The following is a 21,952-nucleotide window of genomic DNA, read 5'->3' as shown; positions in this document are numbered from 1 at the left end:
CCTGGCACAGGCTGCCCAGGGAGGCTGTGGAGTCTCCTCTGGCAGTCTTCAAACTCACGTGGACATGTTCCTGTGTGACCTGATCTAGGTGGACTTGCTTTGGCAGAGGAGTTAGACTAGATGATCTCTAAAGGTCCCTTCCAACTCTTAGGACTCTGTGATTCTATGATCTATAGGCATGAAACCAAATTAACCTTCTCCGCTGTGCTAGCTGTGAAGGATCAAGGAACTCCTATAGCCTGTGCAGTGAGCTATAGGGACTCTAACGTGACTATTTCTTTTTGGACAGTAAATTCACAGCTCAGGGCCTTATTTTGCGTATATATCAGGAATTTTACGTTGCTCTGTTTTTTGTTACAGCTTAAAGAATGAAGTTACTACCAAGACAATCCTCTTTATGCTTTATGCTAAAGCAGTACAGTGGATAATGCAAGTTGGGGAGCAGAGGGTGCTGGCCACTGCTATCCTCAACTTCATGGCATAGTGTAGGTGTTGTAAAAATCATCTTCAAGAAATAACTGCAACATTATTGCAGCTTTAGAGTTCCTTTAAAAAACTGCATCTCCAGCCACCTTGCACACAATTTACATAGACTGATGTAAGTTTTGAACTGAGGATTTTGTCTCTTGGTTGTTTCTTGCATATTGAGCATAATACAGTTAATGAAAGCAAATCTCAAAAGCTTCATAATGCAGCTGAAGGTTATCATAAACTTTGCTGTGTACTCAGAAGTCTTCTGTTGTATAAGCACAGTTAAAATAGGTGTTAGTTTTGATGCAAAGGTAGAAGGTGGAGAGTAGCCTTGTGTTTTCAAGTCAGAGTGTCCCCATCTTGTCTTTGCCCCGACTCAGGTTTTGTTTTTTATACCCTGCTTCTAACTGTCCATTTTTGAGCAACTGGCTCAGTTCTGGCAGTGAAGTGGGCTTCACTATTTCTAAGGAGGCATCTTTAAATGGAATCTTTTGGTTTTGTTCATTTCACAAACCTCAACATCTTTATTGCTTCTCAGTGACCTTTTCCAGTGTTGTTGCCTATCATTTTGAATTTGGAATACTTCCATGCACAATATAAATGTTCCTTTTTGTGTGTCAGGCAAGCTCTTTATTCAAATATTTCCACCTTCCATGGTTGATGTTTTTAGAAAGAGCAACTTCAGTGCTATGCTGATACCTAAAACCACTTGGGTTCTATTTTCTTCCATATCAAGAATTTAGTTAGTGCTTTTTACCATATGCCATAATGTTAGATATTTGCAAAAGCATGAGAGAAAAAAAGTAAGAGCATCAGTTGATAAAGTTTTCTATTCAGCAAGGAGACTTTCTCTGCTTCCTTTGTGCTGACTCTCTGACTATGTGCAGTTTTTCTGGACTTATGAAACAAAAAGTACATGTCCCCCTCACAAGTGGAACTAGGGTTCTTTTATTTGAGCAATAATTGTGTGTTGGTAAATTCCTTCAAATAACTTCCCATACCTTCCCAGCTGGAACTTGTGTTTCAAAAAAAGAAAAAAAAATCTTACCTTTGTTCATTTGTGGTGGAGAATCAAGATTATTTTTTAATGACAAAGCACTTGCTTATCTCTGGCTAATAGTGGATGAGTGTGCTCACTGGAAAAGATAACATCCTAAAATAAGAGCAGACAGGTTGCTGTGATGCTGGTGGTGACAAATGCAGACTGCAGGACCACTCAGGATCACAGATACTTAGATAATCATAAGACGTGTCTTACTCGGGAACTACAGTATCTAGAAAGATTCCACCATTTATTTTAACTGACTTACTCGAAATAAGATTCCTGTGCTACAAATAAAACCTTTGTGAAAGGCACTTGGGAAAGAGAGTAAGATCCATAGCATTTAGAGCACTGCAATTTCAGATAGTCAATCTCTTTTTGAGCTTGCGAGGTTTTCGCAGGCTTACAGCAAACAGGCCTGCAGCTGAGCCTTCATTACACACTTAACAAAAGGAGTTCTCAATTTTTAAACAGTGTGTTTGCCAGAGGTGATGGATGAACATGTAAGTGGAAGGCTCCAAAGCAATAAAATGCATCTTTGATGATGGGGACACTGTAGAAAATAGGAGGACATCCTGTTAACACAGATTAAATAAGGGAAGGAGGAAAGACAATTCTTTGACCAAACCAATGTTTTTAAAGCAGTGTTTGCACGATTGCCTCGCTGTGGGATGTCTGCACTACTGGTTACATCCTCTTGCCATGAGCTCATAGAAACCCTGTTACCTTGTCCAGCATTATTTCTTGGTCAATTGGTTTGGTGGAATTTTTTTGTTGCACTCTCCCAAGGGAGCTTCCGTCTCCACCTCATAGTCTTCCCACCAAGTTTTATCCCCTGGAGTATGAGGAGGGTGATACTGCACACCTCTTTTCCTCTTTTTCTGTATCACTTATCATCTGCCTCTTCCCAGTTTACCTCCTGCTCTGAGTTTGGCCATCTCTCCATCTTAGCTTCACCCTGGGTGGCGATTCTGTCACCAGATCCTCTAGACATCGAACTTGTTTTCTTCATCCCATTTGGCTTGCATGTAGGATTGATTGAAAATAGTCTAACCACCACTCTCTGTTTTCTGCTTTCACAAGATTTCTGTTCACATCATTTTCAAAATTACTTACCTGATTTCTTCTTGACCATCTGAGTGGTGCCAAATTGCCTGAATAACCCCAACTATAAACATGACATACATTTCCAGAAAAACGGAGAGAGAATAAATTCTGACCTTCCTTCTTAAGACTCATCAGCACTTCTCACTTTCTCCACTTTAAGGACTACTTATTGCAAAGGACAATCTACTTAATACTTATCTGTAGGATTCCATATGACTGTAAGGACCTGGTGGATTTTTTCGTTTCCGAGGTCTGTAGAGGAGGTGTAAAGATGAAACAGAGAAGAGGCAGTTTGTGACAGCAGACAGTAAACCAGTAAAGTTGATAAATATATGTTTATCTTATCTTGAATAACACTTCAGCATACTTTTTGTTTGTTTTCTTAGCTTTATCTTTCACAGTTATGGTGGTTTCATTCTTTCAGTTATAAAAAGGTAGGTATGGCACTGAACAACAGATTAAAACGCAATGCAGTATAAAACACTGCACCACAGTAATTGAAAAATACGTGGGCTAACTAAAAGAAAATAAGTAATCAAAGTACCCCATAACAGCGCACAAAGCCAGGCCTGGGGAAGTTCTTTGTGCATGACAACTACCAGCAGTCACAGGGCCCGTTTGATGACTCTGGACAGTTACTTATGGATTCAGGTCACACTTTGTTCTCTTCTTCAGTTACAGCTTGAACCAAATAAGGTATCCTCTCTTGGCATTTCTTGAAAAAAGTCAGGCTAAAGGCTTTTCAGAAGGGGCAGTTCATGCACTCCCCAAATTTATATTACCAGTTCAAGGATAAGAGAAAAGAAATTAATCGTTAAATGTGCAAACTGAAAATACGTACCTGTTCAGAATTGTGCCCAGCAGCTTAGGAAGGGGGTAAATATTAACTTTCTCAAGCTGCTGGGCTTCGTTTGCCACAAATTAATCTATTTGGAAGGGCAAGAGGAGGGACAGAACAATATTTCTGCTGTTGATCACCCCTCAGGGAATATACAGATGGTGACAGTCCCAGAAGTTTCTAACCACATCTGGGAAGATCAGCTTTACACAGCTACTCATTAGGATATTGACCCGGGGTCGGTAGGGAAACTTACACCATGCAATGCAGAAAGGCAGCAAAGGTGTCCATAAAGATGTATTTCACTAAATTTCATTGAGAATTTTTACCTTTACATACATTTTTTAGCTCTTAATACTTCTATGCAAAACGATTTCAACATAATTTTATTACTAGCCTGTAATATACCAAGTCTTAATCTTTCTATTACTTTTTTACAATGTACTGGAGAACCTGGAGGCCTTTAATTTTACTAAGTGTGTTTTGTTTAGAACCCCAGAACCCTTTCAGAAGTGCAGCACAGCTTACTTAGGAGCATTATTTTGTCCTGTATGCTATTCTAACATACAAGCTTTTGAATTTGCTGTGAAGTATTCATTTAAAGCAGAAATCCTGAAATCCTTCATTTTTTTTCATTTATTCATTTTCCCCTTCATTTTTTTATAGGGATGTTACGGTGAAAGATGGATTTCTGTGGGATATCTCTCACAACAGTGATTTATTATTTAACATTAGTTGACTTCAGTCCATCTTCTTCCTGGCCACTGTGTAAAGTATTCTTAAAGGATCGCAATGTTGACTGTTTTGGTAGATGCTTTGGGACACAAGGAAAACACTGCACAAACCCACATTACAGTCCCAGAGTCACTGGAATTGTTCCCACTTCACAGAAAACACCATTCCCTGGTGTTAATTAGAGACAGACCCCAAGGGCTGAGTTTCAAAGTTGACTCACCTGATTCTTCAAGTCACTGGTGAGGTCAGTTCCTGGGTACATGCTGGGAAGATTCCTGGACCACTGTATGGACACAAAGCTCGAGTTTCCAGGCTGTGAGCAAAGCTGCCCAGAGGGTAAGGTGGGTGGAAGCAGGTGGTTTTCCTTGGAGCTGAGAAATCTTCCACAAAGTGCTGAGGCTTCTGTTGCACCAGAGTCCAACTCTGGTTTGCCGTGAACAAGCTTAGAAGCTTGCTGAACAGAAAAAGCACTCTGCCACAGAGAGAAGATTCAGTTGAAAGAGAAGGAGGAAGCACTGTAGTTAGGAATAAATCTTTAAAGTAAATAGTACTTTTGCAAGTAGTACTCTTTTGCATCAGTGAAAAACACGCAGTTGCTTTACAAGGGACTAACTTTCACCAGCTTGAGATAATCAGAAAATTCCAGCTTCCCATGATCTTTGCAGAACTATTAGCTATAAATCCGGCATAGGGAAGATTATCTTTCTTCTTCTTAAGAGATAAAAGAGGGCTGATGACTAATGCTGAAGTGAATTGTTAAGAGACTTATTTACTTAATCGAGCCCGTTTATTTAGTATGTGTCCCAATTAATTCCTTTCTGATGTTACCATATTGAAGCAACCTTCACCCTGGTGACCTTGTCTTATAATTATTACCATATTCCTCTCATGAAGCCCTGTTTTGATTATGGACTCAAAAATCTCTGTTAAAATATCTGTAGCATTAATACAGAGTCAAATTTTTCCATTGTTTTGAACTCTATGATGGTAACAAAAAAAACACATTCTTTATTGATGTTCTTGGGAGTTATGGGCTACTTCCAGCACTTAGGGGATGGGGGGGTCTTCCATTTTGATTTCACAGAATTACTACTTTGAATAGGCAGAACTTGTTCTCTAACTAGAAATTCTTTCACAAAAAAATGTGATGTTGGGTGGTAGTGCTCAGAGGTGCCTCATATTCCTCTGGTATGCTGAATGTTGTACGTGCTACAAGGGCACAGGAAGAAGTAACAGCATCTGAAAAGGGGCTGCTGGCAAGTAGGACCATGCCTAAACTTGCTAAGATTTCAGTGTGCAGTCTCTATCCCAAATGAGGCGTTGTTGTTGCTTAAATTAACTACAGTATTTGACAGCTCTGCCTAAACCAGAACAGAGCTCTCTGGAACCTGCATGTGAAGGAGACACTCTTTCAGATATGGCAGTCAAATTTGCAGTGGTAGGTGACTCTGTCAAGGGTGGGGGGGTCACCTGTACAAGGAAGTTGTTTATTCCTTAGTGCTTTCTTGGATGAAGATCTTGCTTTTTTTGTGCCAGCCTCTAGAGCAGTAACTACTGCTCAGTAGGATGTTTTTGTACTCCTGTCCTCAGCTCTTCTCCTCCTGTTTACCTGAAAATTCCAGCCAAATGGTTTCCCTCCGTCACAGTGTGCACATATGCACTTGTGGAGCATGTAACAGCAGTGGAGACAGACAATCTTTTACCAGAAGTAAACGTTAAATCAAGCCCCACCACCACTGACTGTCGTATATGAAAGCTGCTGAGTACCCTTGCAGTTTTGTGCACCTCTTACAACAGCAATCCCTTCTCAGACAACAAGACCCTTGCAAGCAAGGCTTGCTGACACTGTTTCTCTGCTTGAGCTAGGTAGTATTCCTGATATCTCCAATCTCTATCAGCTCTCCCTTCTGCAACTGGCCACGCTTTTGCATTGTTGATGCACCTTGTACTTTTTTTAAACCTTCTTCATTCCCAGCCCTTTACTCTCTACTTCCTTACAGAATGCCTTCATGCCTGTGTTTTATGCTGTGTGGTAGACTCTCTCTATTTCTGAAACAATTAAAACCACTTATTTAAAGTAAATGGCTCGCTCTGGGTCTCATTTTTCAATGGATGTCCTTCTAAGTTGCTGGGGATTTTGATGCCTGAGGACAGCAGGTGCTGGACAGAGCTTACCTTGAGTGCTACTTGCTCGCTGGCATGCTGTGTCTTCTTGGTTTAATGTTTGTCTGAGCAATTTTCTGTTCTCCTTCAATGTAAACAATTCTCCTTCAATTTTTTGCTTATGTAGCAAAAAATCCTGTGTTGGTAGAAAATGTTTAGAAATCTTCCTTCAACCATGACTAATAATCCAGTGTAAAACAGACCACCACTCAGACCAGCCTTTCTTCATGCAGCAGGCAAAGGTGAGTGACTGAAAAAGCCAGAGGAGTACTCTGTCCATGAAGAAAAAAAACCCAGAATTAGAGGTCAATGCTTTGCCCTGCTCACTCTTGGCTTTCACTCTTTACGAATTCTGGTTTAACTCTTGACTATGTCTATGCCTAGAACACTTTGGCAAAGTGCTGTGCTTTATAGCATATGTATGAATGATGCTGTGTGAAAGATTAATTTCCTTTCCGTCACTGGGAGTTTCCTTTTCACACAAACTTGTGTGCCAGATCACACAGCATGCAGCTGAGGTGTTGCATTTTATATGGCACCTACAGGACTGTAGTGAATGAAATACGCAAGTCTTCAGAGTTCTTAAAATAGGACTTTATGTGGGTTTTTTTTTTGTATAGAAACAGAAAAGCTGGGTCTGGAGGTGGGAAATGGATTGCCATCTTGGAAATTTAATGACCAGCTCTTTCCCTGTGATGTGTGTGGAAAAGTGTTTGGTCGACAGCAGACTCTGTCCCGGCATCTCTCGCTGCACACAGGTAAGGGGATGCTCTGGGGTGGGTTGTTACAGCCCTGGGGAAATCTATGCCTTGGTAGGGGGGTTGCTTGAAGCGCAAGGGGGAAAGAAGGTAAGCAGAAGGGTATGTGAGCCACCCTCAGCTCTTTGCAGTCAGAACAGAGCCAAGCGCAGAAACAGGACGGAATGTCAGAGTGGTGTTCAGGGAGTTAGTTAGCTAACATTTTATTTCTTAACAGCCTACTTGTAGTTCACCTTTGCAAAATGTGTAAACTCCAGTTTGCCCAGGTTCCAGTAGACCAGCCTGTAGATACCAACTGGTTAAGCGGGCTTGTTAATGGAGTTCTGAAGAGAAGGTGCAGCCTTTCCTAAATACATGAGCTTTTTAAATGTCAGTGAACAAAAGATTTGGCCTTGATGTTTCAGATCTGGTGAAACTGGAAGGATTTAATATCTGTCATTCATCTTTGCTCTCATGATCCAGGTCTGAGAGCAACAGGGCCTGGTCTACCTCATACCCACTTTCTTAAAGTGAATTGTCTTCAAATCAGCTGAAACTAACAGAGTTTTTATATGGCAGATGCACCTTGTGAGCCTCTGCAGGTGCTCTGCACAAAATAAGACATGAAAGCAAGAGTTTCTGATGCAGTGCTAGGAAAGATTATTGGTGTAATGCCAGTGTACCTTGTACCGTCTATTCATAGAGTTGTGCTGAAAAGGTTCAAATGCACTGCTCTGTGGCATCTTGGGGTTTCCTTAGTCATAAGCTGCACTGTTGATTGCCTTTCCCCTAACATTTGTGGCATTATGTTTTAAATGTAGAGCAGCAGCTCCTCAAAGGGAAAGGTTGTAAACGCTGATGTAATGTTTTGTTATTTTAATCAACTCTTTGCAAATAAAACCTGGCACATATGAAAAATGTGCTGCCAGGATTTAGAAATGTTTAATTTAAAAGAAAATCATTCTTGTTTTAAGTTGTGAAGCATCAGAAACTCGTGATGAATTTAATTTCTTCATTGTTCTTTGAGTGAGTTTTCCTTCATTAATTTGTGACTGGAATTGGCCTAAAGACACAGCCTTCCCTTTCCTCCCCACTGTCTAGATTTTAATACAAAATCATCAACCGTCAGCTTTCTGCAAGTGATCACGTGGGGCAACCTCAAGAGTAATTGGACCTAAAATTCAAATAAAAGATGCTAGGGAAAGGAAGCAGTTGTACAGTATTGACCTGTTTCTCTATTGGCTCTGCTGCAGTTCTCAGAGCAGCAGTTGCCCCAGTTTTCCACTTTATAAGGTTTTGTATTATCTGGCTACAAATGATAGAGCAAGTTAAAAAACCTAGGCCTAAACTACCTCTGAATTTGGGTGGTAGTTCATTTTCTTTTTTCCCCTAAGTAATTGCTGTGAACTCCTAGAAGTTTCCAAAATGGCGAGCTTCCAAAGCCCCTCACTCTGCAAGCTGCTCAGAGGAACGTGAAGGAGTGCATCCTTGGTCCCTGGCAGCCTGGAAAATAGCTGGCTTAGAAACGAAGGCTACATTTTTCGTTTCCTGTTTCCGTTTTCAGAAGAGAGAAAATACAAATGCCACTTGTGCCCCTATGCTGCTAAGTGCCGTGCTAATCTGAACCAGCACCTGACCGTCCATTCTGTGAAGCTGGTGAGTACAGACACTGAGGACATTGTCAGCGCTGTCACTTCTGAAGGCAGCGATGGAAAGAAGCACCCCTATTACTACAGGTGAGGACCCAGGAAAGAACCTTGCACCAAACGTTGCAAGCTGTGAATGTCTTGTCTGCCTGCTGTGAGGTGTTACAGGGCCACCCCTCTGGTGCTGCAGGGTGGAACTGCCAGGACGGTGTTTGTCCTGCCGGTATCTGACTTGAGCTAAGCAGCAGAATGCAGCTGGCTGCCTTGTGCTGTTTGCCTTGGCCAGCCTTTGGGAAAGGCTCTGGGCTTCGGTGTGGACTTCGTATTGTTAAACTACTTCAGGAGGCAGATGGGCTCGTAGAAGCCTCCTTAACCTTTTCTGCAATGTTTGTTGAAGTTTTTCATTTGGAAATATCCCACCCCGTACACAGATTCGCAACAAATCGAAAGCGCTTCCAGTTGCCTCTGACAGCTCCATTTTTTCAGCCAAGCCTACAAAATCAAATAACAAAGTGTACCGAGAACTGTTGTGTTGATGCACGTTTCTGTCTCCTCCAGTTGCTGGGGGTATATACACTTAATGCCACGCACGATGAAAGAAAGAAAACCTTTAGGAGAATTTGCCTGAGTAATTAACAGATACAGTGGGTATTTGGACATTCTCCTTGTTGTGTGGACGGTTGTGCGCTCTGTGAGAGGTGATACGGCCAAGCAGGCGGATGACCAGATCACTCTCACTTGCAGTCAAAGTGCCAAGAGCAGATTTAATTACAAAATCATAGAAGTAAGAAATAAATGAGACCTGCTGGATTAGATTATCTAGTCCATCCCCTTGGGAAAGCAAAACAGTGCCCCAGAGTATACGCCTTTTAAAATGTTTTTTGCTTGCTTTACATGTTAATGGCCTAATCAAAGTGAGACAAGGAGTTAAATTAAAGGGTCCTTCCCATTGCCTCTCAATATCACTCTGTTTATGCACTGGCTGTGAAATCTGTATCCCTGCTAATTATTTGCATAGCTGATGAGTGCTGTTTTCCAGTCAAGCATAAGAAACGTTTGAACCCATTTTCACTTGCTTACACTGAAACTGCCAGGCGGTTTTTCACAAGATCCCAGTTTGGCACGGGAACCATTCCAGGGCTTGAAAATAACTCCTGGAGTGTGCAGCAAGCTCTCCGTTTGTCAGTGTATCGGCCGTACTAAACATCTTGGCAAAGCTGCAGTGCTTCTTATTGCCCAGAGGAATCGGGTAGGTGATGCGCAGCATCTGGAATCTGTAGTTTTTAATTAACTTTATAATTACTTAGTGACGTTACAGCATGTACAGGATTGTTGCGTTGTGCCTGCCCTTAATCACGTTGGCATGGCCGTCAGTTCAACGGCAGTTCAGCAGACAAAAGAATTTTGCAGCAAACATTGACCAGTGAGGAAGAGAAGAAATCCATGCAGCCTCTTCTTGGAAATTCGGGGAAAGGCAAATACGCTTCTGCTTGTGGTTTGGTTTTTAACCTTGCTTCTTCTTGCATTCCCTTCTGCCTGCAGTTGTCACGTGTGTGGGTTTGAGACGGAGATGAATGTCCAGTTTGTCAGTCATATGTCCCTCCATGTGGATAAAGAGCAGTGGATGTTCTCCATTTGCTGCACAGCATGCGATTTTGTCACTATGGAGGAGGCAGATATGAAGGCTCATGTCAACAGTAAGCACACAGGTGATGATCCCTCTCTCCCAGCTGCAGTGATCTCTCTCTTCCTTGCTTTTTAGGTGCAACCTTCACACTTCCCATTAGCACTCTACTTTCATTGAAACGCTTGCTAATTAAGGCCTGATCTCTCAAAGTTGAAGTGAATTGGACTCCAGCCAGGCAAATAATCTGGTAGCACGGATCAATTTTCAAGCTTAGCAAAATAAACAAAGGTCTACTTAACCCTCTCTCTCCTTATTCCCCTTATCCCCCAAATCCCCTCCCTCGTTGAAGTCCACATTACTTGGTTTTTCTGAGTGGTTTACTATTTCATTGGAATCCTGGCTTGACTTCAGTGATGATATGGTGCCTTAGAGTGCTAATTGTACATACCTGTCTGTGAGGTTGAAATGCACAACACATTGAGCTTCGCTCTTCAGTTTGTTTGCCTCCACAGTCTGTTTGGAATTTCATGCCAATGTTTAGTTGATAGTATGATTCAGCAAGACCAGAAATGTAACTTTATATTAAATAACAGGACAAGTTTTGTGTTCTCTCCCTTCTCCTCTTCATTTAATAGCCAAAGATAAGAGCAATAGCAGTTTTCAAACAAAGTCCATATGCTTACTCCAACTAATGAAGTCTGGCATAATTTAAGGAGAAGAAAATGAGACTCCTCTTAATTAATTTCTCTTATAACACCAGGCAGAAGCACTTTGCTGTCACAAACTACTAACAGTTTTCCATTGCTAAATTGCTTTAGGAATAAAGGAGGAATGAAACTGGGTAAACAGAGAGGGATGGAAAAAGAGAAGGAAGAGAAGAACACACTTGTCCGTGCTCACAGATGAGAAATACAAACTACTGGAAAGCTCTCAGGGGATTTCATGGCACCGTAACACTCGGCACTACTCCCTGCTCTCTGAGATGTTTGCATTGAACATCACTTCATCTATAGGAAGTCAGTCAGGGACAATGAGAAAGGCCACCCAAAAGCTTGTATCAGAGCTCAAAACTGAGCTATACTCTGCTGTAGCTTCCCATGATGGTGGAAAGATTAGCACTGCTGCTTGTCTTTTAAAGACAGACAAAATACCCCTTGTTCTTCCTTCAGCCTGTCAAACCCAGCCACTTGCCTGCCGCTTCAGCCCAGTGCCTACACACATGGAAAATAATACAGAGAGTAAAAATAGAATGGATTTTCTAGATCACTTGACCTCAATCCCTTACCCTTTGATGCTACCAAGTCATAAAAGGCCTGTTTGTATGGATGTTGGCATATGTCTTCAAAGGAGTTTAATTGTTTTAAAGCAACTACTTGTACAGACAGGCAGCTTCAGATTTTCCTGCAGTTAAGATTAAAATTTGCAGCGTGCATCTTACTGATAATCAGAATAGACACAGGTTGTTCTTGTGCCAAACTGGCCTTTGTTTGAAAGAGCAGTCTACCTCTTGTTCCCTCCACCTCTTGTTCCCTTCTTCCATGGTATTTATTCCCTTAGTGTAGTTATGGAGAGCAACCCTTTCCCCTCTGAACGTAGATTGAACCTTTTCTTATGTGAAACACAGGTTTCTTACTGTACCAATCCCTCGCTGCATATGTTCTTGTAAGAACCCCTGCTCTCGACATATGCAATCACAGCAGTACATGGTGAAATGAAATCAGTAGTGGTGGCAGCATAAAACAGCAGCAGCCACTGGAAACAGCTCGCACAGCAACATCCTGTGATCATATTATTTACCTTCCTTGAAGGCTCCCCCACACCAATTGCTCGTATTCATCATCCCATGTTCTGCTCAGGCTCTTCCTTTGTTTTCCTTGAGTGTTTCCAACTTAAGCACTCCTCATTTGTAACAAAAATTCTCGTTACTGGCCCTTCAGGTCATAACCTTGTACTCTGTGCTATTAAATTTCATTCCATTTCTATTGCTCTGGTCCCCAAGGTCAGTGAATCTTTCTCTGTGATATCCCCGTCTTCCTCCCTATTGACAGTACGTGTCGTCGTGTTTCAGGAGCGCATTCCTACCTTTTTATCTTGGACTTAAAAGGTGCCACTTATCAGTTTCAGGCTCAGCACACGGGTACTGGTGTTTGCAGAGGCCTTGAGCGGGGCACTTTTATCACATAGAGACTATGAAGTTTTAGTGATGTCTTCTTTTAATGCGGCTCTGATGATTAAACCAGGCCACAACGGGAGGCTAGGATTTGCCGATACTTGCCTCATTGCTTCACGGCAACTCTCATATGAGAACCCTTACTCTTGTTCATTTCTAGGGTATGATAGGGTTTGGGATTTGAACTTAATACGTTTCTTGCACACATAAGGAAAATCTGATCACCTTCAGATCCAACTACACAACAGGGCAGGGCTTTAAGCTAATTCTCTCCAATAAGAAGTCCTAATAAAAAGAGATCCTACGCTGCTATTTCCCACACTCATTACTGAGGATGCTCCTTAGTACAATGAGTGAGACCATTCTCCTTTCCCCTTCTGCCCAAATCCACCAATTGGACCCAGGTAAACCCAGAGAAGTGGGGGAAGTTTTTAGCTCTGGCCTACTGGCACTTCTGTTTTCTGCACCTCAAAACTACAGCAGCTCTGTTTCCTTTCCAAGTGACAAGTTGTTCATTGGTTTTGAACTCTGAGCTAATCAAAGGGTTTTCTTGGGATTTTTCCACACTGGTAATGAGGTAGAGGTGCATGCTTCCTTCCCACTGCCAGTACAGACAGACTCGATTTTAGGACAGACAGAGACTCGATTTTAGGACAGACAGAGATGTACTGCTGTAAATGCTAATAAAAAGGAAGAAGGTGCAACTGTGATTTCTTAGACGATGAATTCATTTTCAGACTCGCTTATAAGCATTAACTTTAAATATTTTTCCTGATATTTGAAACAGGATCATTGAGATTCCAATCTGCTGTACTAGTTATTGCTCTTTATTCCTGCTTTTCAGCTGAAGAGAGGAAGACACCCAGTGACTCTAACAGTCCATCTTCATCCTCACTGTCAGCACTGAGTGACTCTGCCAACAGCAAAGAAGATGCAGATATACTCCCAAAACCCAAGGGTTCAAACAACCTGCTAGTCATTTCTGTAGTGCCTGGTAGCCAGACCACAGTCAACAGTGAAGAGAAGTCAGAGAAAGGTAAACCTCTGTCAGACAAATACAAACCGACGCCTCCCGCACAGTGGCTCTGACTGCAGCATAAGGAATTCCGCCTTCCTCTTTTTTGTTTTCCAGGCTTTGAGTGTGTTTTCTGTAATTTTGTCTGCAAAACAAAAAACATGTTTGAGCGGCACCTGCAGATCCACCTGATCACACGGATGTTCGAGTGTGACGTGTGCCACAAGTTCATGAAGACACCCGAACAATTACTGGAGCACAAGAAATGCCACACTGTCCCCACCGGTGGGCTCAAGTAAGGAAAGCAAGTACACAAACTTTTCCTGTGTTAAGCACTTCTAGTACCGTGAAGCTAGGATGAGCAGAAGTCAATTAGACAGGGTTGGTTAAGTGTCTGATAGCCCAGATTTGGGGCTTCCTTTTATTTAGATATCCCAGGCCCAGTCCTTTAGTGTAGGCAGTTGGGTGACCTAGCAGCAGACATAGTATCTGCTGATCTTACAACTATAACAAACCCTAGTCCTTCCCCTTTTCGAGACACCATTTGATGGGTCCTACAGAGAGTGTGGCCACACTACACTGAGGTATTGGCAAACTAAGGGGGTGGGGGGAACGTTTCACAAGGCCTCAGAGCAAAGGAGACCACCCAGCACAGGCTCTATTATGCACCTGGCTCAAAGCAGCTAAACCCTGTTCAGTCTCTGCAGCCAGTTATGGTATTATAACCTTAAAGGTTATAACCTTTGTAGACTCCAATGCAACATCAGTCCTCTCCAGGAATTAATAACTGTGATGCTTTCTGCCCTGCTTTGCATGCCCCAGAATGATGGCTGTTGTTTAAACTGACACATAATGTTAGAGTAATACACACTTTTAAGAAGAAAGCCCTCTGGCATTGGCCAAAGTGGTGTCCTTTAAGGTCTGTTTGGGCAGAGCAGAGTTTCTAGAGAATGAGCGTGCCCTTTTGACAAAGTTGGACCCTTGAAGGAAGGAGAGACTGCTGGGGCCATATGCTTGCTCTCTGTGGGCAGGCAACATGACGTTATGCAAGATGCATGTCCCTGGTCTCTGTTCCAGCTGCTGCAGGAAAAGAGGCTGGAAGCATTGGAGCCCAGGTAGCGTGCTGCACAGGACTCCCTGCTTCTGTTGCTCTCACTAAGCAAAGATGTTTTCAGTGCACTGTGACGGTCAGGTGCTGAGCACACCACGTTTAATGTTACCACAAGTAGCTCTATCAGTTTGCACTGCAGTTTTTTTGAAAACTGGTTCTGTTTGCCAGGCGGCGTCTGGTCTCCAGCTCAGTAGTTCCATGAACTGGGATCTGTGGTCACTTGAGATGTGATGACTGAATCTGGGAAGAGGACCAGAGAAACAAGTAGTGTGCCAGAACGACGGGATGTCTGTCTTGGACGTACAGACCAGTTGTCTAATGCACTTTGGGTTTAAACTGCACAGAATCTGTTTTATTTACCAAGGAAAAAAACCCCATGACCTATGACTCAGACCTTCCTGACAGAATGGGCTTCTCGGTCTACAGAAGTTATTCCTGCCCAACTCAAGTAATAATTAGGTACCTTGAAAGCTGCACCTAAGAAAAAGCTCTGATTTTTTTTTTAAGGCATCCAGAAGAGCCTGAAGAGATCTAAGTAAATTGTCTTTTTCTACCTCCTGTTTGCTGTGGGGGAAGAGAAAAAAACATGATTCTTCCAGCTCCAGGTCAAAAGATTCTGAGATTCTGATCCAGAGAGCACCCAGCCCAGGAGAGGTATGTGTGCATAGACAGATGAGTCCTCTGTTGCAATAGACCTAATCAATCACCTTAGCAGCCTCCACGCCAGGCTCCCTCTCTGGATCAGAGTACTTGATGTACATCAGGAGAAGTGTCTGGATGTTTTAGTATCCATTTGTCCTCCTGTATTATTGACTGTGCTCAAAAGTCTCTCAATTAGAAGGTAGATTAATATTAAACCCATGTGTGCTACCAGAGAGAGAGAGAGAGAGAGAGAGAGAGAGAGGGAGGATCTCTGCTTAGAAGCGATCTGAAACACTAGAACACAATTGGCAGCCCTGCTAAATGAGTGGACATGGCTCAGCAGCAGGTGGAGCTGTCTGTAGGAGAGCAGCCAGGTGCTGGATCTTAGTTGGGTTTTTTTCCCCTCAAGCTGCTCTTTTAGCTCACCAGCCAGTTCTGGAAGGAAGCGGGCTTTGTCTAATCCATCAGAGATCCCTGGCAGATACCTACCCTCACCTACTTCCTCTGAGCTACATAAGGCACGAGCAGCTGTATTTTGGGTTTGTTAGTGTCCAGGCTTGTTCAGCTCAGGCTTCCTTCCAAGCAACGTTCCCTCCTCCAGCCTTCTCAGCCCTTCCTGGACCAGGAGCCAGGGCTGAGGCCCTTTGCCACATCCAGCCCGGTCTGGACACTTGCAGCTGGGAGTAAGAGGAGCCCACGTCCTCTTCCCACACAGGAACCATTCCTGCCGTGGCAGAGGTGGCTGTAGGCAAACCTTGCCCAGCGAGTGCCCCCTCTGAGTGTGGCTAGCTCACCTCCCAGAAACAGGAATCCCTACGAGTCGTCCCACCAGACTGGCTTTCAGCTGCTCCTAGCAGGGTACCCAGCAAGCTTATTGTTCAAGGTCACACAAAAGGAATTTCCTATGCTTTTGCTGTACATATTTGGTATTACAAGTTTATTCCATCTTTACTTAAACAGCTACTTTCATACTCATCTGTAAACACTCACTTTAAACCATTTCTTAATGGAAAAAATGGCCAAAGCGACTTCGTGCAAACACTAGGAATGTCGTTGCACAAAGTACCCGTGAATCAGTCACCCTCTCTGCACTACCCGGCCTGCCTTGCAGAACCTTCCCCATCAAGGTAAGCCAGAAGCTTAAAGGGATGCTGCTTCAGAGCAAATCAGTGTTTTCCTAGGAACGCGTGAGCTCTGTTGCTGCTAAGCGGGCAAACCTCCTCTAAGTAGAGATGTGGCAAGGTGAACCAAGTATGCAAAAGAGGCTTTGCAGGGAGAATCAGGTGCCTTTTTCTCCTCTTTAGTAGGTCAGAAAAGGATTGAGCGACAGGGTTAAATGAGGATCGCGGATCTACAAGCTGAGTGACTTCTCTTTTCTCTGTCCCTGCCTTTCCTTGCTGTGTTACCAGGTGCCCGTTCTGCATCTACTCCACTAACCGCCCTGCAGCGATGGAGTGCCACCTGAAGACTCACTACAAGATGGAGTACAAGTGCCGGATCTGCCAGACAGTAAAAGCCAACCAGCTGGAGCTGGAGATGCACATCCGAGAGCACCGCCTTGGCAACCATTACAAGTGTGACCAGTGTGGCTACCTGTCCAAGACCGCCAACAAGCTGATTGAACACGTGCGTGTCCACACCGGCGAGCGCCCTTTTCACTGTGACCAGTGCAGCTACAGCTGCAAACGCAAAGACAATCTCAACTTGCACAAGAAACTGAAGCATGCTCCACGCCAGACTTTCAGCTGCGACGAGTGCCTGTTCAAGACTACCCACCCTTTTGTCTTCAGCCGCCACGTGAAGAAGCACCAGAACGGGGACTGCTCTGAAGAGGAGAAGAAGGGCCAGTATTCAACCTCCAAGGAAGCCAGTCCGCTCCTACCAGTGACCAGTTCCAGAAACCTCCTGTCACCCCTCTCAGTCATGTCTGCCTCTCAGGCTCTGCAAACAGTGGCTATGTCAGCTGCACACGGCAGCGGGGCAGAGCCAAACCTGGCAGTGAAAGCCTTGGCCATCAACGGCACATCCCTGTGCTTTGATAAATACTGGAACTCAGAGTTTGCCCACCTTATTCCTTTAACCATGTTTTTCCCCAAAAACCACTACGATCTCACATTCCATCCGCCCAGACCTCAGACTGCACCGGGAGGCGCCTCTTCACCCAAACACTCCTTCCTCGCCTACCTTGGACTAACAGAAAGGGCAGAAACTGTCTGAGGGCAGTTACGTTCTGTACCAAAAATACCCCACCAGACCCAGCAGGTATACATTGCTGCAAAACGTAGACCCAAGAGGTAATGAACACTTGTACTATATCGTTAGTAAGGTTTAGAAAAATGGCTCTGTGTGTATACTTATTGCATTGACATGAAAGCTGCTTTATTAAATCTTCAAGAGGTGACCTACTGCATACTTCTACCTTCAGAGGCATGTTCCCAGTACTCTTATCTAAGAAACTATTTTGTCTTGTTAAGCTGAAAAAAAAAAAGAGTGTCCTTAATGGCAATCAGCACTTGTAAGATTACATATTGATGCATTTTGTTTTGGGGCTTTGTGCGGGTGCGTGACAGCGAACCTGCGCGTTAGCGTGCCATGACATTGTTTTTGCACATCCCTTCTATTGGCTTATTTAGTTGTTACTCTGTTCCCCTTCCCACACACTCGCCGCCCGCCTCGCCTCTGTCACCCCCTGAAGCACGGCACTGCGGGAGGTGGGAGGCTGAGGTCGGGGTGCGGCGGTGTGTTACCTCAGCGCTGTTTGTTTGCAGCCTCCTTGAGTCTTTTGGTGCCTCGTACTCAGTTGTCGAGGTTTGAGGATTTGGGGTAGAACTGATGAGGAAAGAAAGAGTTGCTTTCAGCACTACAGGATGAGAGTACAACAGTGAAAAGTGTGTACACACACTCACACACACACAAACAGGTGTGCAGCGTGGGCAGGCCTAAACACCCACGCAGGAGGCCCAGCTCTTAACTGTCACGTAGGGGTAACAAACACCTGCATCTGGGCAACAACAGACATCTTTTGTTTTAAAAGAGCATATAAACATTATTATATAGATAGATATACTGTATTATGCAGTGGTTACCTTTTAGTTTGCAGGAACAACTTGTATAACGGATTCTATGGTGGAAAAAAAAAAGAAAAAATCCAACAAGGGGATTTAAAACAAGGGTATGGGTAAATTCTGGGTATAAATACTCAGACTAAAAAAAAAAAAAGGCAGTTTTGCACAGTGCTTTAAGTCTTGCACTAGTTTGTTTCTCACTTGCAAAAAAAATGTTAAAAAGTGGAAAAAATAAAGAATCTGTGGGCTGAAGGTAAGATAACTGTTTATGTGAAAAGGTACCAGTAACTTCTTTCAAATATAAAGCTCTAAAATGATGCTGTTTGAACCATACAGTTCTCTTTTATACCCTCAGTATTTCAATTACACTTGCAAATCCTGCGGTCCTGTCGATTCCTTCCATGTTATTAGTAATATTTTCTTCCTTTTTGTGTTGATGGCGGCTAGAGCGTACACTGCTAGGAAGCTAATTTTGTACTTATTTAACACTCCTAAACTTGTGGTCATTAAAATGACGTGTTATATGTAGCACTTTATTGCAGGAAGGAGCAGACGGAGATTGGTTGTATAACCTTGGTTGATCTCAAAATGCCAAGAGTGATCAAAAGAAGCTAACTGACTGTTAATTGATTTGTGTTTCTTAGACAACTTAATACCCAGGAAGGAAGATTAGGATTAATAATACTCTGCATGAAAATTGGCAGTAGAAAATATGAAACATTTCAAAACTATCATGTGACTTACAGGAATGCTTTCTTACTGGAGGATTCTTTTCCACAGTGTCTCTCCAATTCGGATCTCACTGTCTTTCATCAGGCATTAGAAATGTCTGCCCTAGCTTTTCTCAGAATCCCCTCTCTATCCTTTGGCCAAGCCACTGTAGGAAGTGCCCTGAGTCACATCGAACTATTCACCTACCCTCATGCTGTCCTGAAGGAACTTCTGCTGCTGTGGGTTGTTGTGGGATGGTGAGGGAGGCGACGGGCCAGTTGGAGCCACCCTCTTCGTTCGTGATGGCACTAAAGCAACACCCCAGTTCAGGAAGGCATTTCTGGTCCCCAAGGGCTCAGAACCATAACTCAATCTTCACTAGTTCTTACATGAAGCTTGTGTAGAAATACCTTTTTTTCGATGCAAAACGTGCATCATTTGACCTATTTGCAAGGTTTCTACATTTGTTTTGCACTGAGACGGCCAAACATTCTCCACTCCATGACCAAACTCTTCCAGTCTGGGGAAGACGTCCCAATCTGTGCACTCCTGTTAACATACCAGAAGCTAGTTACAAGGGGGAAAGACCCAAAATAGTAGCAGGTTATCATGTGGAATTATTAATTAAAGGACAGAGAAGTCCCACCATTTTGTTTACATTCCAGCAATCAGTTTTGGTTCTAACGAGCGCGTGGAATTGCCCTCTGTCTACGCAGTAAAGCAAAGCCATCAGTTCCAAACTAAGTACAGACCTTTGTAAGCCACCGAGGTAACTCAGGGCCCCGTTTGCCACGCTTTACTTCACCACAGCTCCTGGTTAACACAGGCAAACACCCGCGTCCTCCCCACACGCCCCAGAGTACAAAACGAAATAGAAAGTGCTGTATTAGTTAAATACTCAAAGCATAAAAAACCTGGATATCTCGACAGCAGGAAGTGTGCAATCTGCATCCAGAAATGGTACCAGTTCTTTAAAACACGCCCAATGCATATATCTCTGACCCCACCATAGAAGAGCAAACACTCCCAAGTCAAAAAGCTTATTTTCCGAGCCGACAGGTAAAGTGCAGCTGCCTAGGAGGAAGGAGTGGCGCTAGGAGACTTTGTGTAAACCAAACAGCAGTTTAAGTAAATAGGGCTGGAACTTTTAGGGCTGAGCTGGCAGTGTGCAAACGCCACGCGCTCGACAACGTTCCACCGTACCTGGGAAATTCGTTTAGCACTTTGGAAAGGATGAATGAATTCTTCCTGGCGAGTTACAGAACTATTCGCTGTAAGGAGAGAAAACCATGTTAGGAGGGGTTTATTTTTTTAAGAAAAAGGAAAAAAAAAAAAGAAATACAGTATTTATCAGAGCTGGTGCATATTGAAACCATTGGTGTGCGCTTCAAGGCTAAAGAAAGGAATGTTCCCCAGAGGTTCCCCTGACCGAATAATGACCAACAGTTCTGACAAATTCCTCCCCCCCACCCCGCCACAATAAAGCTAATCTCATCCTGGTTTTCACTATGCATTCTTTAGTGGAAGCTAGACTGTTTTTTCCCATTTGGTAATTCAGTTTAAAGTTCTCAGCACTTTTTTCTTTCTTCTGTCTTTTTTTTTTTTAACTTGTTGTATTATGTTCAAATATCATTCTGTCAAGGTTTGTGTACATTAATAAAAATTTGTATTGTATAAAGCTTTTTGCATTATAAGGCTGTACAGGGTCATTTTGACAGTAACTGATATATTCCTTTGCATCTTATGTTGCATTGCCAATTTCTAGTGTATCCAGTTTGGAAGTACAATATACTCTAATTAAAAAGGTTGGCTATATTCTTGTTTCTTTTTTGGCTTTCCTTCCTCTTTTTTTTCACCTGAAATAGATTTAGGCTCAGTTTGGAGGGTAAGGCTTGATCTGGGGGAAAAGGATTATCCTACAAGACAAGAAGAAAAAAAGGTAAGACATTATCAGTGGTTGGAATTGAAAAGGAAAGCTCTGGCTGTGACTACTGATGAGGAACTACAACAGATACTGCAAGGGTGGCTACAGGACTTCTCTCTGCAGGCTCTGCACTTGTAGCCACCTGCCAGGTCAGCACTGAAGGTGGAGGAGTCTGCTCAGGCAGGAGCAGGATGGAGCTCTCCAGCCCTTACCCTCCTCAGGCTGTGCGAAAATGAGATCCTTAGGCAGCGGTTTGGTGAGCCTGGCTTTGCTTGGGGGTAGCCTCAATGAAGTCAGGAAAACGCTTTCTTGAAAAGGAGCTACAGAGCAAAGAAAGGAACAGTGTATGTTGAAAGATTGCAGTGGAAAACTACTTTTAAAATATCACATATGCATATCACCATAAATGCTGTAGAAAAGGCGCTTTTTTTTTTAACCAAAGATTAATAATTAAAATGCACAGAGGTGGCTAGAGAATGAAACCCTAAGAGCAGACAAATTTCCAAGAAGCAAAGATGTTATTGACTCCACTGAATAAGAAAAGATTCTTTACATTCTAAAGGGAAGTTAGAGTATTTAAACACCAACCGAGAAAAAAATAATCTGGGTATTCATTGGATAAAACTGATCCTCAGATAAATTCATGCTAACAGTAAATACATGTGGATTTCCCTTTGCCTGCAGCTGGGCAGTGTTAAGGTCTAATCAACTGAAAAATCCTTACAGTTATTTATGCTGGGGTGTGGATACTAATTTTACTCCATCAGTACTCTGTGCATTGAATCTGCTGCTGCTCCTCCTTTTGGCAGTGACTGCTCAAGTGAAGGGATGGCATCTCCAGCTTTGATGTGGGGTTGGTACATGCTGTTGAAGAAGAGGTGGTCTTTCTCTCCTCTTGAGCTGTTCCTGCACTAGAAAGCAGTGATATTCTACATGGCATTGTTTTTG

The 21,952-nt window shown here is 43.1% G+C and overlaps 1 protein-coding gene across 4 annotated transcripts in view; it reads left to right on the top strand.

The window, feature by feature from the left end:
• ZNF827 (zinc finger protein 827) overlaps positions 1–20,865 on the top strand; it is a 113,502-nt gene extending 92,637 nt beyond the window's left edge. The window contains exons 9-15 of one of the 4 annotated variants that reach the window (XR_009818506.1): positions 6,977–7,114; positions 8,658–8,829; positions 10,282–10,448; positions 13,381–13,572; positions 13,669–13,846; positions 14,831–15,316; positions 16,714–16,801. Coding sequence is in view for 2 of the 4 variants with exons in the window: in XM_061993766.1 (XP_061849750.1) it covers positions 6,977–7,114; positions 8,658–8,829; positions 10,282–10,448; positions 13,381–13,572; positions 13,669–13,846; positions 16,714–17,521 (1,655 nt within the window). In the remaining 2 variants the exon portion in view is untranslated. Of the gene's footprint in view, positions 1–6,976; positions 7,115–8,657; positions 8,830–10,281; positions 10,449–13,380; positions 13,573–13,668; positions 13,847–14,830; positions 15,373–16,264; positions 16,356–16,713 lie in introns of those variants that run through there. The other 3 variants (XR_009818505.1, XM_061993766.1, XM_061993768.1) reach the window with 3 other exon arrangements.
• The last annotated feature ends 1,087 nt before the right edge of the window (positions 20,866–21,952 follow it).

Source organism: Colius striatus, chromosome 3, assembly GCF_028858725.1.
Source record: "Colius striatus isolate bColStr4 chromosome 3, bColStr4.1.hap1, whole genome shotgun sequence".
NCBI lineage: Eukaryota > Metazoa > Chordata > Aves > Coliiformes > Coliidae > Colius > Colius striatus.
This window is presented reverse-complemented; position numbering and strand designations above follow the sequence as displayed.